This window comes from Numida meleagris, chromosome 1 (assembly GCF_002078875.1).
Source record: "Numida meleagris isolate 19003 breed g44 Domestic line chromosome 1, NumMel1.0, whole genome shotgun sequence".
Classification (NCBI taxonomy): domain Eukaryota; kingdom Metazoa; phylum Chordata; class Aves; order Galliformes; family Numididae; genus Numida; species Numida meleagris.
In genome coordinates this window covers 89,413,913-89,429,510 of record NC_034409.1, presented here as the reverse complement: position 1 = coordinate 89,429,510, position 15,598 = coordinate 89,413,913, and the positions used below count along the sequence as shown (strand labels likewise).

The window sequence follows — 15,598 nt, the reverse complement described above, 5'->3', positions numbered from 1 at the left end:
ATGCTTGACGGCTCTTAGTCTCACCGGAAGTTAAATAGTTAACCATAATTTGTTTAACTAACTAGATGCAAACTTGTGGTTAAGAATGCTTGTCAGCTATCTGTTCTGAGTGACTTCACCTTCCTATACTTCGCTGCTGGTCGAGTGTAGGATTTCTTCACGTAGGTGGTTTCAGAGCAATACATCACTCCACTCATAAGAACGTCAGTGCTGACATATGCATGGCAGGAGTTTATGATCTGAATCAGGGCTGAACTAGCTGAAAACATGCAACTCTTTCCCTAGTTTTGTACATCCTGGTAAACATGCTGTGGTGTTATTACAAAGGAACCAAGAAGCTCCAAGTCTTTGGATCTGCTTTAGATGCTGTAGAACAGCACCTTCAGAGTTAGGAAGGTCTTGTTCATACAAAGCAAGTAAATTGAAACAATACCTAGTCAGTAAAGTTGGTTAGGTGGAGGTGCTATATAACAGGGTCGTGCTTGTTCTGGTTGTGTGTATGGTGAGTTGTGCATCTTCTGTCATCAATTCATAGAAGAAAACGGTGATCTTGCATATGTGATATCTTCCTGATGTTACCCTTGGAGCAGTTAGTATTCAGTTCCCAGTAATTATATTAGTGCTTGTCTTTTTCAGTAGAACAAAAAAGCATTTGGGATGTTGTGCTTGGTATTGTGACTCTCCAGCTGTCCTTTCCATGTATTGGCTGATTCAAGTCTGCCAGATGCCCTGCTTCTGTTTTACAATGGCAAAGCTTTTTTTTTTTCTTTTCTTTTTCCCCTCCTTCCAGTCTTTTATTTTACAGTGAGGTCATTTAGTCACTACATAGAGACAGTGCCTTAGGCATTCTTGTTGCCTGGATGTCAGCCAGTTGGTGCTGAGGGTAGTGTTTGGGGAACATGAACAATGATTGCTCCTTATGGTAACCTCACCTCATGTTCAAAGTGCAGTACGTCAATAGTAACATCCTGCTGTGGAAGCTGAATGTTCAGCTTTTAAGTTCTGATACATGGTAAATGTTTCTATCTTTATCCATTCTGTAGAGAAGAAGCCAGTCAGGATCCTTCCTTCCTTTTTGTGCTTCTGGGGATTCAGTGGCCAGGGGCAAAAACTGCTCACTAGTTAGCTGATGCAGATGATGTTGATACTACCCTAAATAAGATCTGCTAGGAAATAGGCCAGGAGACACTTGCTGTGAAAACCAGCTGGTTTATATTTTTGTAAAATGAAAAGGGGGAAAGATGCAGATAAGCTTGCAAGTGAAGTAACTTTTAGAAAAGAATCATTGCATCTATTGACAGAAGCCCAGAAGTACTCCACAAATCCAGAGCAAAATGTATCTTGCTCTTCGTTATTGCACAGAGTGGAGTTTTTGGACTGGCGACAGCTGTGCTGGTGGCTGAAAACTCTGAAATGCTCAGGAAGCTTCAGCTATATTCTCAAACTGAGGAAAAGTGAAAAAACACTGTACAGGTTGAATTGGAGAGGCATGTGGCACTGGTCCATGGTGATAAACCATGGTGATAGATGCAGTGGTAGAGGGCTCTGGGGGAAGAAATGAGGTATGCTTTAGTTCCATGTAGTGTGAACTGACAACTTAGCATTGACAAAGATGTCAGACTGAGACTATTCTTTGAACAGAAGGAGGCAGACCCTGAGCAGAGAAGAAGATCTGAGTAGTCAGTGCAGTGATGGCAATTGAGCATGTTCTGCAGTGAGATCCAGAGGCAAGCTACTGAGGGAAGATATGTGAAAATAGAGAGCCTTGATGGAGGATGAAGATCCAATGTGGGAACAGTAAGAAAGGATAGGATGGAAGGATGGAGGAAGAGTGTTTTTTCGTATTTGAAGAATAGAAGAGTTGGGAAAGAAGGTGAGAATGGAGCACCAGTTCCATGGCTTCGCAGAGGATGAGCCACTGGACTTTGGATTTGAAGTATTTTTGCTGGAGTGTGGTGGCTGAGCATTTAACTTGTGACAGTCAGTGTAATCGGAGTAAAACAACTCCAGCAACACTAGAGAGGAAAAAAATAAATGATGGAAGAGGAGGCCTGTTTAGGGGATTGGTTAGAAGAATTAAAGCAATTGAAGATTAGAAGAGGTGTTCAGATGGAAATACCTGGACTTAGGGCATTTGGAAAGGATGGTAGGATAAATGAGGTTTGGTGAGAGAAGGGCAAATAATGCGTGTTCATCTTTGCTCTACTTGGTTTGCAGACCTTCCATTCCTCAAGCTCTCTTCTCTCTGATGGTGTCCTGATAATTTTTTTTTTTTCCTTCTTGAATAGAATTTAGGCTCAGAAAGCTTGAGGAGTGGACCAGTAGATAAATGTGACTGGAATATGACTCCAAATTCAACTCTCTCCAACTGAAGTATTTAAATAGATGGAAGAGCTGGAAGAGGGATGTCAGTCTGGTAAAAGTGGAAAGAGAAGGTGAGGATCTAGAGATGGAGGTTATCCTTATGGTTTTATGGTAGAGGAGATTAAGGAGGAGTTCAAGGTAGTGGGAACTGCTACTGTATATACCCAAACTGCTACTGTGTACCCAAAAATATGAGTTGTGGGCTAAGGGTGAACAACTGTCAAACATTGTGGCCTCTCTACTACTTCCAAGTTCTTATGTCTCCTGCTGTAAGACAGCAGAGGGGAAGAAAAAAAATGTTGCATTGGTGCATGCTGAAGGAGCAAATAATGAGTGACCTTTTTATTTAAGCTGGGGGCAAGGAGAGAATGAGCAAAGAAAGATGTGAAGTTGAGACAACAAGTAGAAAGTGAAAATTAAACTGTCCATAAAATGCCTGTACAAGTTATTGTATAGTTCCTGCCTTTCTAAACTGTAGGAAGAAGTTGGATTTCTTTACTACATTTCTCTCACGTGTTGCTACTAAGTTGGAACAGGGACTTATTTAGAAGCTGATCTGTGCTTCCCACTCCCTGTTTGTGGCAAGGAGTTCTCTGTACCATGTACAAGCAGACAATGTCTGTGCAGACTATTTGTCCTCCTACATAAATGCTGAGGGCATCTTGCTTGTTTTACTCTTGAAAGGAAGACTTATTCTGTGGCTTGGACTCAAAACAATGGACTATTTTTTTCTTCGCCACTCCATTAGCTGGAAAAAATACATAAAGCACAGCAGCTCTGAGTTCATTTAATTGAATTGCTAGAAGCCTTTGTTTGTTCCAAACAAATATTTGGTAATTATTTTACAAAAGAATATTTTTTGGCTCACAGAGTATGTACAAGAGAAAAAGAAGCCCTGATACAACCTCTTGATGAAAATTCCCCTCCCTTGGGGTGCTGTTTCTCTTTCATTCATTTGAAATGAGAGCGGTGGTGACAGGATAGTCAAAAGAATCAGGAATAACCTGATGGGACTGAAGAGAGTGAATCTGAAGAGTGAACAGCATGGCCTTTGAATGGTAAAGTAAAGGAATGGTGGTTTCTTCTGGTTTTGGTTATTGTAATTAAACTGGCATGCTTAATTCTTCCACTCTTACAGTGCTTACATGCTCATCCCATGTCCCCTGGGCACGTGCTGTGCCTTACCCTTGTTTGCCATGATGGCTAAGTGAGAGACAACAGTTCTTACAAAGCCTTGCATGTACTGATTGCTTGGTTTACCCAGCTGGCCGGAGTGTTTTCATCTCCTTCATTGTTCAGCCGTTTCACTGACTGAATGACCCCTTCCAGAGCCTGCATATGGTCTGCCCTGCAGGGCCAGCTGCCATTACCTGCTGTGCTTGTGGCCCTTTGCCACAGTCGGTCAGACGGACTTGCCTAGTAGTCACGTGGTGAGGGAGGGAGTGAATGGTACAGCTTGTGCAGGCTTTGTTCCTTGGAAAACCGGGCTCAAAGTTTCATGTGTAAAAGCTGGTTTCTAAAATTTCTCTGTGGAGCATAGGCTTAGCTTAATTTTCAGCTCTGATTTAAAAACAACCCGGTTTATGACAAATCAGTACCTTCTTAGGATGATCGTATTGCGTGAAAGAGGCTTGCTATCGGACTCCTGAAGGTTACTGAGCTGGTAGCTGTCACTAACTAAAAGCGTAAAACCCGTCATTTAAGGACTAATGTAGGTGTCCCGTTTTTTGTTTTTAAAAACTGTCTTCAACCGTGGTCTTTATTTTCAGTTGGCTACTCTGAGAACTAGTTTATTCAAAGTTAAGAAATAAACTGAGGTACTGAACAAACAGGAAGGCATGCTTTCCACCTATAATAAGAGAGTAAGGCCCTAGAGTATAGGATGTTGTAGCCTAGAAACAGAACCCCACGATCAGAAGAAGCTTACTTGTACTGTCGCTCTGCTGTAAGTTTTGACATTATTAAAATGTGGTTTTCATGTGAGTTATGGGGGACATATGTTATGTGTGCCCCCACTCACAACAATTTTTTTCCAAGATTTTTGCCGTCATTTGGATATGACACAATGAGATGCATTCTTTCCTGATGTTGCGAGGTCATTCTTTGTTTTTTGAATTAATGTGCAGGTGTATCTTTGCTTAAATCTGAATAGTGTCTTTGCAGTTTAATCAGTGCCAGATAAAGAATGTATTTACCAAGTTTTTTCCAAATCCTGAAGAATTTCGCTTACCATGTAGAGGAATACTGCTGATATAATCACAAAGTTAACCTTGTTTGCTTTAAACCTGTGATGTCATTGTAGTCCGTTTGCTGTTTTGACTATGCATAAGCCCTGTGGTGGAAAGAAATCAAGCTACTCTTGTGCTTCCAAACTGTATGGGTGGCTTTTTTTTTTTCATAAGGTCTAGCACATGAAGACCGTGTAGAATCAGGTAGCATAGCTGGGAACCAGAGAAGTTTACTGCTCAGCTTGGTGGAGGTGAGCTTTTGTTCCACCTACAGTTGAGAGAAGGTGAAGAGATAGGAAACAAGATGTGAGCTGGAGAGGAAACTGAGTAATAGCTGGGACCGAGATATTAGTTCCTCCAGTGGATCTTCTTTATTACAGTCTCTGCTGGCAGCCAGTAGGGAAGGGTGTAAGCACATCCTTTGCACTATAGAAATTATTTCCATAAACTGTTGTAGAGGAAACATCTGTGGATGGAAAACATCCTGTAACAGATAATATGCGGAAAGAGTAGTGAACTGACCTGCTGTATACTTGTTTGTACTGTAAGTATAATGCACTGTCGGTGCACACACTTGCTCGCGGAGTTGTTGCTGTCTCTTTACAATTTTCCCCTAAAAAGCAATGTGATACAAACAGTTACCACTGCAACTTCCTGACTCTCAAAACAGCACTGATGCCTCTTGTTTTACTTCTTTCTTCTCTTTACCTTTTCTATACAGTCGAAGTATCGGCAGTAGAAGTCACCACACCAGAGGAGATGTTTGTGGAAAATGAAACAGATGTAAAGCTTCCATGCACATTTACGTCTGTGGAAGTGATCAGCAGTGCAGCATCTGTTTCTTGGAGTTTTCAACCAGAGGGAGAAGCAACTCGTATCTCAGTAAGGAATGGCTGTAGGGAACCTGGCGGGGTGGGAGGCTGTGAAACTGAGCAGAGATCTTCTCCTTGGTTTTAAAGTCAGTAAATATGGATTGGAGCCTTCTTTCATGTGTCTTGCCTCCATCACTCTGATTTTAGTGTGGTTTTATTTTGTTGTTTAGAGCTGCTTAAAAGTACTGCAACATGCTAGGTCACAGCAAAGGCTGGGGCATGCAGCAGCTATAAAATGTACTAGTAGTTTTTCAGTCAGAGGAGCGGTATGTTGAAGTGGTAGCCATATAGAGGAAGTAGATGAGCATCTGGGAATCATATAAGTTCTGTATCTTCTTGTACTTGGAAATGAACTGTGAAACTGCTCATGCAATCTGAATTACTACTATTATAGTATTACGTTATGTATTGTACGTGTTGCTTATTCTCCGCTTTTGTACTGCTTAATTTCCCTTTGAAAGGGTTTGTAATATCAGTCTCCCTGATATTTCAGAATGGACAACCATCAGATCAAGGGTAGGAACAAGTAAAGAGATAGGAGATGTCTTGGATGGAAAGAGAACCTGCTTGTAACCAGTTTCTTCTGTAAAACAGGAACTCCTTTATAAAGAGAGCAGTAGAAAGAGGAAGTTGGAATATAGCCCTAGATTTCTTTAACCATGCTCCAGAAGCTGAACTGAAGAGAATTCAGACTGAGTTTTGGTTGAGCTAAGATTGTTTCATTCTCTTTCAGAATGTGAAATAAAGAATAAATGTGCTCCTGTAATACAGCCTTGATCACTCTTTTAAGGTTATGTCCAGTGCTTAAACATCCCATATGTCTGAAAGCAGACCTCTGTCCTATAGAGCTTTATGTGCTTCTACTGCTGTAAATTATAAATTTGGACAGGTATAATGAGAAAAGGTGCAGTTTCTCCTTAAAGAATTTTTTGTTCAGCTTTAAGGACTTAGTCACCTAAAAATCAGGAAACAGCTATATTTAATCACCTTAAAGGTTTCTGGAACACAGCTAGGTGCACTCTAAATTGTTAGTGGCGTATTTTGGGAAATGGAGGGGAGGAAGGTATTGTCTGTTAATTAAGCTATACTGTGGTTGTGAGTCACACACAGCAACACACAAGATAGGAAACTTGGTATCCTTTTCCTGCTAGGCTACTCAAGGCTTCCTTTGCTTGAAAGACAGATGGCTGTGGTCCAGAGTGGTTCTGTCCTTTAATTACCCCCAGTCTACTAGAATTTTTCTCTTCCCCTCAGCTCTTTGTCTGCCAAACCCTATGTCCTCAAAAATGGGAGAAAAGAAAAACAACAACAGAAAACCAAAGCTTGCAGTCTATTATGGTAGTATAACTGAGGTATAAGCCATAGTGTTTGTTATGTGATTAAGATGCAACAAGCCAAATTAATGTGGTGAGGCAGGAGGTAAAACAAAAGAAGAACATAAAATCTATAATGCTAGCTGAGTATTATATAGTGGATTATAGGATAACGCTGTAATAGCAAGAGAAACATGGTGTTTCCATAATATCTAATTGAATTGTTCTTATATCCTCTTTTCCTTTACTACAGTTTTTCTATTACTCTAATGGGAAGCCATACACTGGAAAGGACATACCATTTAAGGACAGGGTCACTTGGGCTGGAGACCTTAACAAGAAAGATGCATCTATCAGTATATCAAACATGCAGTTCCAGGACAATGGCACTTATATTTGTGATGTCAAGAACCCACCTGATATTGTTGTCAAACCAGGAGAAATCCGGCTTAGAGTTGTGGACAAAGGTATTCATCCTGTGTGATTTTATTTTATTAATATTTTTTCCCCTCTTCTGTGTCTGTTTCACTTTTCTTGGGGGTGGGGTAGTGGCTTGGAGAGAACAACCATCTCTTTAATTCTCTCCTTCCAGGTCCTAATTATTGAACTGATAGTCTGTCAAGTGTTTAAAAAAAATCCTGAATGTCATGCATTTTTTTTCCTCTTATTTCCATTAATTCCTAAACTTTTAACACATAATAGTAAAAGTTGATGGAAGCCTTGATGAAAACCCATCTTTTCATTTCAAAGTCCCGTGAATATTGTTTTCTGTATTGTGCTACATCAATGTTTAGGATGACTTAAGAAATCTGGGAAGCAAGGAGAGAAAGTGACAAAATCTTGGTTTTGGAACCCATGCAGTATATGTACTGAGGAATGTGAGAGGAAGGGCGAGGGAGAAATCTGCCCTGAGCATCTACTGATAGACAGTGAGATGCTACTGTCTTCTATGCAAAGGTGTTTGTGTTGGACGTGCACTTAATCTCTTTTACACAGATATTCTTATATTATCCATACTGACTCTTATAAACTGCAAAGGCTGGCTACTTTCAGTCATTTAAAGCTTCCTATTAGTATTCAGTAACAGTTATCACAGTTCAAGAGCACTTAGATTCCATATGTCAGTTTGGCTCTTTATTTCCCTTGGCCACCCAAAACATATGGTTGTTCTAGGTATGCTGGAGGTCAGCCAAGGTATGACAGTTCCTGCAAAGGAACAGTTCTCACAGTGATCAGATTTCCAAATTTATATTTAATAAGACAAGAACAAATGTTGAATTCATAAATGGCAGTGCTAATACAGCTATTCCACTAGATTTTGATATGTTAAAGGAGATAATCATGTGTATTCCCTAGTTAGAATGATCCTGCTTCTATAAAAGGTACATTTACTCCATACACTGTAGGCAAGGTCTACGTCTACTTCTTTTTACAGAGTAGCTCGACTTGGATGGGACCTTTGAAGGTCACTTAGTGCTTTCTGTTTCTTAGAAGTTAAAATGTATATAAAATAGGTCATTTTATTTTCTTATATTGTATTGATAGTCTCTGTGAAGAAGCAGTAAAGCAATGATTGGTTTGGCAGAGACAGGCTGCCTTGGCAAAGCCTGTTCGTTTGTTTGAGTTAAAATATGAAGACCCTTCAGTATGCTAATTCAGCTGATATTTTTTGTAAGACTTGCATGCCGGCTTCAATTAGATACGAACTCAATATAAAATGAATCACATTGTGGAAAAATGAAGCCCGAGGATCATCTGTGGACAATCAAGTGGAGTTTAGTATGCATGGATGACTCTGCGTTTCATAGAATCATAGAATATCCCAAGTTGGAAGGGAACCCACAAGGATCAACTCCAACTCCTGGCTCCACAATGGACCACCCAAAAATCAGACCCAGTGTCTGACAGAGACCTGAAGTCTGGCGAGCTTGGTGCCATGAGCACTGCCCTGGGGAGCCTGTTCCACTGCCTGACCATGCTCTCAGTGAAGAACCTTTTCCTAATATCCAACCTGACCCTCCCCTGACGCAGTTTCATGCCATTCCCTCGGGCCCTGTCGCTGTCACCAGAGAGCAGAGCTCAGCACTGCCCCTCCTCTCCCTGTGAGGGACTGCAGGCCGCCATGAGGCCTCCCTTCAGCTTCTCTGCTCTGGGCTGAACCAGCCAGGGACCTCAGCTGTTCCTCATGTGTCTTGCATTCCAGACCTTTCACCATCTTTGTAAAACTATTAGGGTGTGTCCAAAAGAGGTTTATCTCCCTTTTTGTACTGTGATGCCCAAAACAGCACTCAGTACTCAAGTTGAGGGTGCAATACTTTGTACCACAGGGGGAAGGCTGCAGCAATTGTCTTCAGATTTTCTGAACACCTGCAACACCTTGTAAATAGGTTTTCATACTATAGGCCAATAGCTGTAGCTATAATCCTGTTTTTCTTTGACTATATGTGAAAGTACTACTCATGTAATAGGCTGTAGCACATCCTGATCTGAGCTTATCTCTACTCTTGTACTTTTCTTTCCTTTGTATAAGTTTGCTTGTTCAGAATCATTTATCTGGTGTTGTAAATTATTCAAAGGCACTGTCATGGTTTAACCTGAGTAGGCAGTTTAGCACTATACAGCTGCTTGGTTCCCTCCTCCCCCTGCAGTGGGATAGGGGGAAGGAAAATGAGAGGGCAAAAGTCAGAGAATTTGTTGTTTGAGATAAAGACAGTTTCATAAGGAAGAAGGAAAGAAAAATAAAGGGGGGAGGGGGGGGGAAGAGAAACAACAACCTGCAACTAAACAAATAAACCCAAGTAATGCACAGTGCAGTTGTTTACCACTAGGTGACCAATGCCTAGCCAGTCCCTGAGCACTGGCAGTTCCCCTGGCCATCTTCCCCCTGGTTCTGTTGTTGCGAATAACATTATATGGCACAGAATATTTTAGCTGGTGGTGTCCTCTCCCAGTTTCCTCCCCAGTAGAACAGCATGAGAAACTGGAACAAAACCCATGACTGTGTAAGTGCTGCTCATGAACAATTGAAACATCATTGTGGTATCAGTACTGTTTTCATTACAAATTTAAAGCATTGCACCATACCAGTTAATATGAAGAAACTCTGTTCCAACCAAAATGAGGACAATATCCACCCCTTATTCCATACCGTTTATGTCATGCCCAGGTACTGTGCTTGCTAGCGCATCCTGTAGCAGCCACTAACAACAATTGGACTCTAATATACTGTAAGGCAAGCAAGCCCCATGGAAGCCTGCATATTAGCAGCTAAGCTGCTCTAACATCTATAAATTTGGTTTTATGCACTCCACACTCCAATAAAATCTGTCATCATCTCAAAGGATTTAACCTGGCTAAGCAGTGAAGCACCACACAAGCTGCTTGCTTGCTCTTCCTTGCCATAAGAAAGAAAAACAACAACAACAAAAGCTTAAAAAAAATCAACAAAAAAAACCCACAAGTGATGCACCACACAATTGCTCAGCACCTGCCAACTGCTGCCCAGGCAGTCCTCAAGCAATGACAGGACACCCACCCATCTACCCAGTTTTATTGTTGAATATGGCATCATGTGGTACAGAATATTCCTTTGATTCATTTGGGTCAGCTGCATTACACATTTAAATGATCTTAGACCACTTATGCTTGGTTGGCCTTACATTTTGGTTTAGCCATCTAATACATTGCTGTTGTTGGCTCAGCTGTTCAAAACTGCCAAGCTAACTCAGCTGATTTTCATTGCAATGTCTCCACAGCATGTGCTCAGACAGCTCCTTCAACTACATTGGAAAGATCCTGTTGCTGGGATGAGAAGCAAGGCTGTTGTTATGTTAGTGTGTGTGAAGCTGGGAGGGACTACTATTCAAAGCCGTATTGATATAAATTTGTAGGGAATTCCAAGTCCTCTAGATTAGGCTGCCTCCTACCTGTAAGAGGAAGCTACTTAACACAGTGCTCAACACAGCTTGTGTTACCTGAAGGCAGTCCATCTTCGATCTGAGTTCTCATGAGCAAAAACTATAATTGTTTTATGGAAATGGTTATACTTACCTCCATTGGAAAACTTCTGTTTTATGGAATTGGCAAGAAATTAATTCTAGCACATTTCCAGAGAAAATGGAAGATGCTTTGAATTACAGTGATTTTTAGTGAAAAATGTTCCTTTACAGACTGTCTTCTTGACTTTTGTTAAACCATGAACTTAAACATCAGGTTTGAAAGCAAACATTTATGTGTGTAGCTGGGACTGTCTGTTACAATGAAATCATTGACTGCTCTGCAAATATTTATGAGGAATTTGTGCAAGTTCAATACTGAAGAACCTCAGAAAAGGGGTAGGAGGCATAATTCTCCAAGTAAGCTATGTGGTCATAGAATTGTATAAACTTCTGTAGTCTGTAGGATTGTGTTCTGAGAGACAGTAAAGCCTCTAGTTTTGTGTGCAAACAGTTGCACTCTTGCAGCCTCTTAAAAACTCTGTCAACAGTACATAACAGAAAACCTCATCCAAATCAAAGTAGTAACAAATTTGTCAGGTTAGACGTTGTCATCTTTTTAATATCACTTTTTCAGCAGACAGCAACACTATAGCTTTAGATTGCTACTTTCTTGTTCCGAAAGTTTTAATGTTTTTTTTTTCCCTCTTCAGTACATGATAGGAGGTGATCTGCTAGCAGTAATACATATCTGTTTTGATACTTTTCCCGACAATTATTCCTGCCCCTGGAAAGGGAAAGAAAAACAAAAACTATGAGCTCCTACTTCTTAAATTCTTCAAAATAAATTTGTTTCTCTTTGCATGAGGCTCAAATGCAATCTCTGTCTTCTGTACCTGAAAAGTATTATTATTTGTAAGATTCTTCTCCTTCATGGTAGATGGATCTTTGGGTTGCCAGAAGGTTCTTAAAAGAAAGAATGTCTTCCTCTAGGTTGCAGCACTTATGTCTTCATCTTTAATTTCTCTCTAAGACTTCTTGTTACAAATTGGCATCAAACACTGCAGAAAGCTAGGAAAGCTGCTGATAGGATACTCAGTCAGGTGGGGGTGTCATCAGTAAAATGGCTGGAGGTCATGTAGCCCTTTTCTTGGAAGTCATTAAACTCAAAATCAACAATATTAAATGTTGTGTGATGCCCTTGCATCATCAGGGTACTGCATTGTGCTATTCCCTTCTATAAAAGTGTGTCAAAATGGGATTGATCTACATACTACAGACTTGTTGTGAATGCTTTGTGTAAGCATGATATGTGGTCCTCACTGGAAAAAATCCAGCAAGGAGGAACTAGCCCACCTTTCATAGGGATTGTGTAGCCTGCAAAGGGAAGAAAGACTCGGAGAGATCTTGCCAATGATTATAAATATCTTGTGAGGGAGAATATGTAATGAAAACTGAGCCAAGCTCTTTAGAGGTGCTCAGTGACAGGAGAAGCAGCAATGGACACACTTTCCAACACAATAAATTCAATTTCAACATAGGAAAAGACATTTTCACTGTAAACGTGGTTGAGCACTGGAATGGATTGATGGAGAGTTTGTGAAGGCTCCATCCTTGGAGACAGTGAAAACAAGACCAAAGAGAGTACTGAGTAGGCTGCATAAGCTGACCCTTCTTGGACAGGGGGGTTGGCCTAGATGATCTCAAGACATCTGTTCCAACCTCCACGATTCTGTGGTGGTCAGACACAGATGTCTGAGAAGGGTTTTCTATATAATGTGTTGTACTAGTTGCATCTTATGCCGATTTACTGGTATCTGGTGCAGGTAGCTAGCGTAGCATGGATTCTTGTAAGAAAGCTTCCAATCAAAGATGTTTGTTGCATTAAATAAGATGAGAGGAAGAATGTTGTTTGCTACTGAAAAAAGATATAATGGTGCTTTGTGTATTCTTTCTCTTGTAAATCTTTTGTACTCATTCTCTGATTGGCTTTCATTTCTGGCTGCTCTTTCTTGGCCTCCCCTTCCCCCAAATTGTATTGGGGAAAACGTGAGTAAAGCAATACTGTGTTCCTGTAAGCATATTGCTAATAATTTTCAGTGAACCTGACTTAAGAAGGAGAAGAATGACTCTATAAAAATGTATAGAGATGTAACTGAGGGACCAGAAGCATGTATAAATGCTCTTAGAGTGATTGTGGGTAGTAATTGGGCTGTCTGCTGCATGCTACCCAGAGAACACCCAGCATTCAGTTCTCTTAGTTGATTAGCAATGTGTGAAGTGCTTTCAAGCGTGCCTGCCTTTTCCTGTTGACCTCACTGGGAATTACCAGAAGAACATAACTTTTTTTCTCGAGTACAAAATAAGATAGGATTATTGTCATTATCACTTGTGTTCCTTCACATGTAAAAAATTCTTGGTATAAAGTCTCTTCTGAAGGATGGTAACTTAAAGAATGCTCTTGGTGTCTGATCTGTTCATACATTATTCTGCTAGCTGCCTGCTGTTGCTACCATTTAGGCCGCATGTTTTAATTCCTGGATATGACATTAGTGCTTCTGCTCTAAAAGAATCCAAGGTCAAGAACATGTGTCATTTGCACTTCTGTTATTCAGGGAATGCAGAAGAGTTGAATGTTTTCTCCCTTCTCTCCCCAGACAGCCTGCCTGCGTTCCCCATTGCCATGGTGGCAGGGATAGTCATCGGTACGGTTACAGGTCTCACACTGCTCATCTCTATTGTCGTGTGTCTTGTTATGAGAAAGAACAACTCTAAAAAACGTTACTCTGGGTAAGAGATCTCTCTCCTCACCTGTGGATGATGTGAGGAACAGTAGTAGGATAAGAGGGAGGGCTCAGAGGGGGGTAGGAGTTGGGTCAGCCAGGTCTTGACAACCATGGCTGGAGATAGGGTATAGCTGTGTGATAGACTGGCCATCTGCCTATAATAATTATCTTTCTTCTGTGCTTGAAAAGACTTACTGACCGTAAGTTACGCCTGAAAATCACTGAACGTTACCATTGATTCCCTGCCATTAACTTGTATGCCCTATGAACACTTAATCAAAGATCCCCTAGCTCTGTTTTGTTCCCCTTCCCTTCCCTAGCCCCTCACCCTCTGCCCTGCCCCTTCCCAAAGAAAAACTGCCCCACATGCAATTTCAAGAGACAATCTGTTCAGATTAAGACTGAATTTTTCAGTTTCCAGTGTTTTGCTCCTGAGCCTGGAGTACACTTGCAAAAATCCCATTCATCACCACTCTAGTAAACTGTTACCATCCCTGAAAAATTTTTGTATTAGAACATCTCCAAAATGAAGCACAGATCTTTTGAGGTGGGGATAAGAGAAAGCAACAAGATCTAATGAAAGCAGACTTGAGTCCTGTGGTGATGGAGCTTGTTGGTGGGGGGGAAGCACTTTCTCCTTTCTCCTTCTAACTAGCTGATTATTTCTCTAAGAAAGGATTAAAATTATGTCTTTAATCTTAGAAATGAAATCACGATTAATAACTTTCTTCTGTTCTTTCCCCAACAAGTATTCCTGCTTCCTGTGAGTTCTTTTGGTTGCCTATAGGATAGAATAAAACAACTCATAAAATAAACTTGTGGGGATTTCTAAATTGAGCTTTGCCTTGACCTTTTCTCAGTTGTCGAGCTTAGAGAAAGTGAGTTGGCTTTTCCCAATAGTAAAGCCGAGTGCAGTGAAGGCAGTGGTATGTGCTCAAAATTGTGTGGAAAGTCTGCTTTCCACTTTCTGCATGTGTCCTTCCCCTAAAAACTGAGAAGAAATGTCATGCACCCAAAGTGCACATGGGATGGTCCACATGCTTTGCTTCCGAGTGACCCGCTGTTCAGTGTCTTCCTGCTGGAGGATACATGCTGGAGCTGAGCCTGGAGAAGTAGCTTATGTGCTGTAATTTCTCGCTGTAGATTTAACTACTCGCCCAGGAAAGTAATCTCTGAAGTTTAAATACTGCTTTTGGTGACCATGCCAGCTCTGCATGACATGCTAAGAGAAATCAAATGCGCTGTGACCCCCTTCAAACTCACAAACTTTCTTCTCCCTGACACTAACCTAGTGAGTGGTGGTAGTGGTGAGATGCACTTACTCTTAGATAACAACTCTGCCTTAAACTGAGGTGGGCTGGGGCACTGCATGGCCACAGTTTCCGTTCATGATCTGACTTTGGTGTTTTTTTGTTTTTTGTTCTTATTTTTCCTTTCTGCCTTGGTGTGCTGGGATCGGATCCTGCTTATCTTCCTCTCCTTACAGAGATCCTGATATAGACGCCAGATTGGGAATGTAACAGGGCTGGGTCTTCTCTTCCAGTCCCACTAGACACCATGGTAACTAATCAAGTTGGTGGTTGCTGTTAATACCTGTGTGTATGTGTACACATTTCCTCTTCTTTTGCTGACTAACTGGCTAGCTCTGTGCTTACATAACTTCACTGTAATTTGTGCTGGAATCTGTTGGCAAAGGGATGATGCATTTCACTGGATGCTTGGGTTTCATTGTCTCATGTCTAGCTGGGGTGGGATTGCTTCTTATCTCAGATAGTGTCCCTCCATCTCTTCCTGCAGTGAACTTGCCAATGCATTGACTAAAGCGAAAGAAAGTCCTTTCTGTATCAGCATAAAAACAAATTCCCTGTTAAGTGTTCTTGTGGCTTAGAGCTCTGCTGCTTGAAAACTTACAGTTGCAGTGACCTATGTGCATGAGCAGCTTGAAAAGAACTTTTAGATAGTATGGATCTTAGGAATTTTGTGAATAAAGCAAACAATTCATGGTTATGTCATATTGGTCACAGAGGAGCTGCTCTGTCTCTCAGATAGAGTAGAAACCCCTTGCTCTTGTGACTGAGTCTGCAGTCTTTTTTCTCTTTC

General features: G+C 41.0%; 1 protein-coding gene across 2 annotated transcripts in view; it reads left to right on the top strand.

The window, feature by feature from the left end:
- Nucleotides 1-15,598, top strand: part of MPZL1 (myelin protein zero like 1) — a 35,891-nt gene that overhangs the window by 10,232 nt on the left and 10,061 nt on the right. For both annotated transcript variants that reach the window (XM_021401963.1, XM_021401972.1), the window contains exons 2-4: nucleotides 5,314-5,474; nucleotides 7,031-7,244; nucleotides 13,370-13,502. In XM_021401963.1, the coding sequence (XP_021257638.1) occupies nucleotides 5,314-5,474; nucleotides 7,031-7,244; nucleotides 13,370-13,502 (508 nt within the window). The remainder of the gene's footprint in view (nucleotides 1-5,313; nucleotides 5,475-7,030; nucleotides 7,245-13,369; nucleotides 13,503-15,598) is intronic.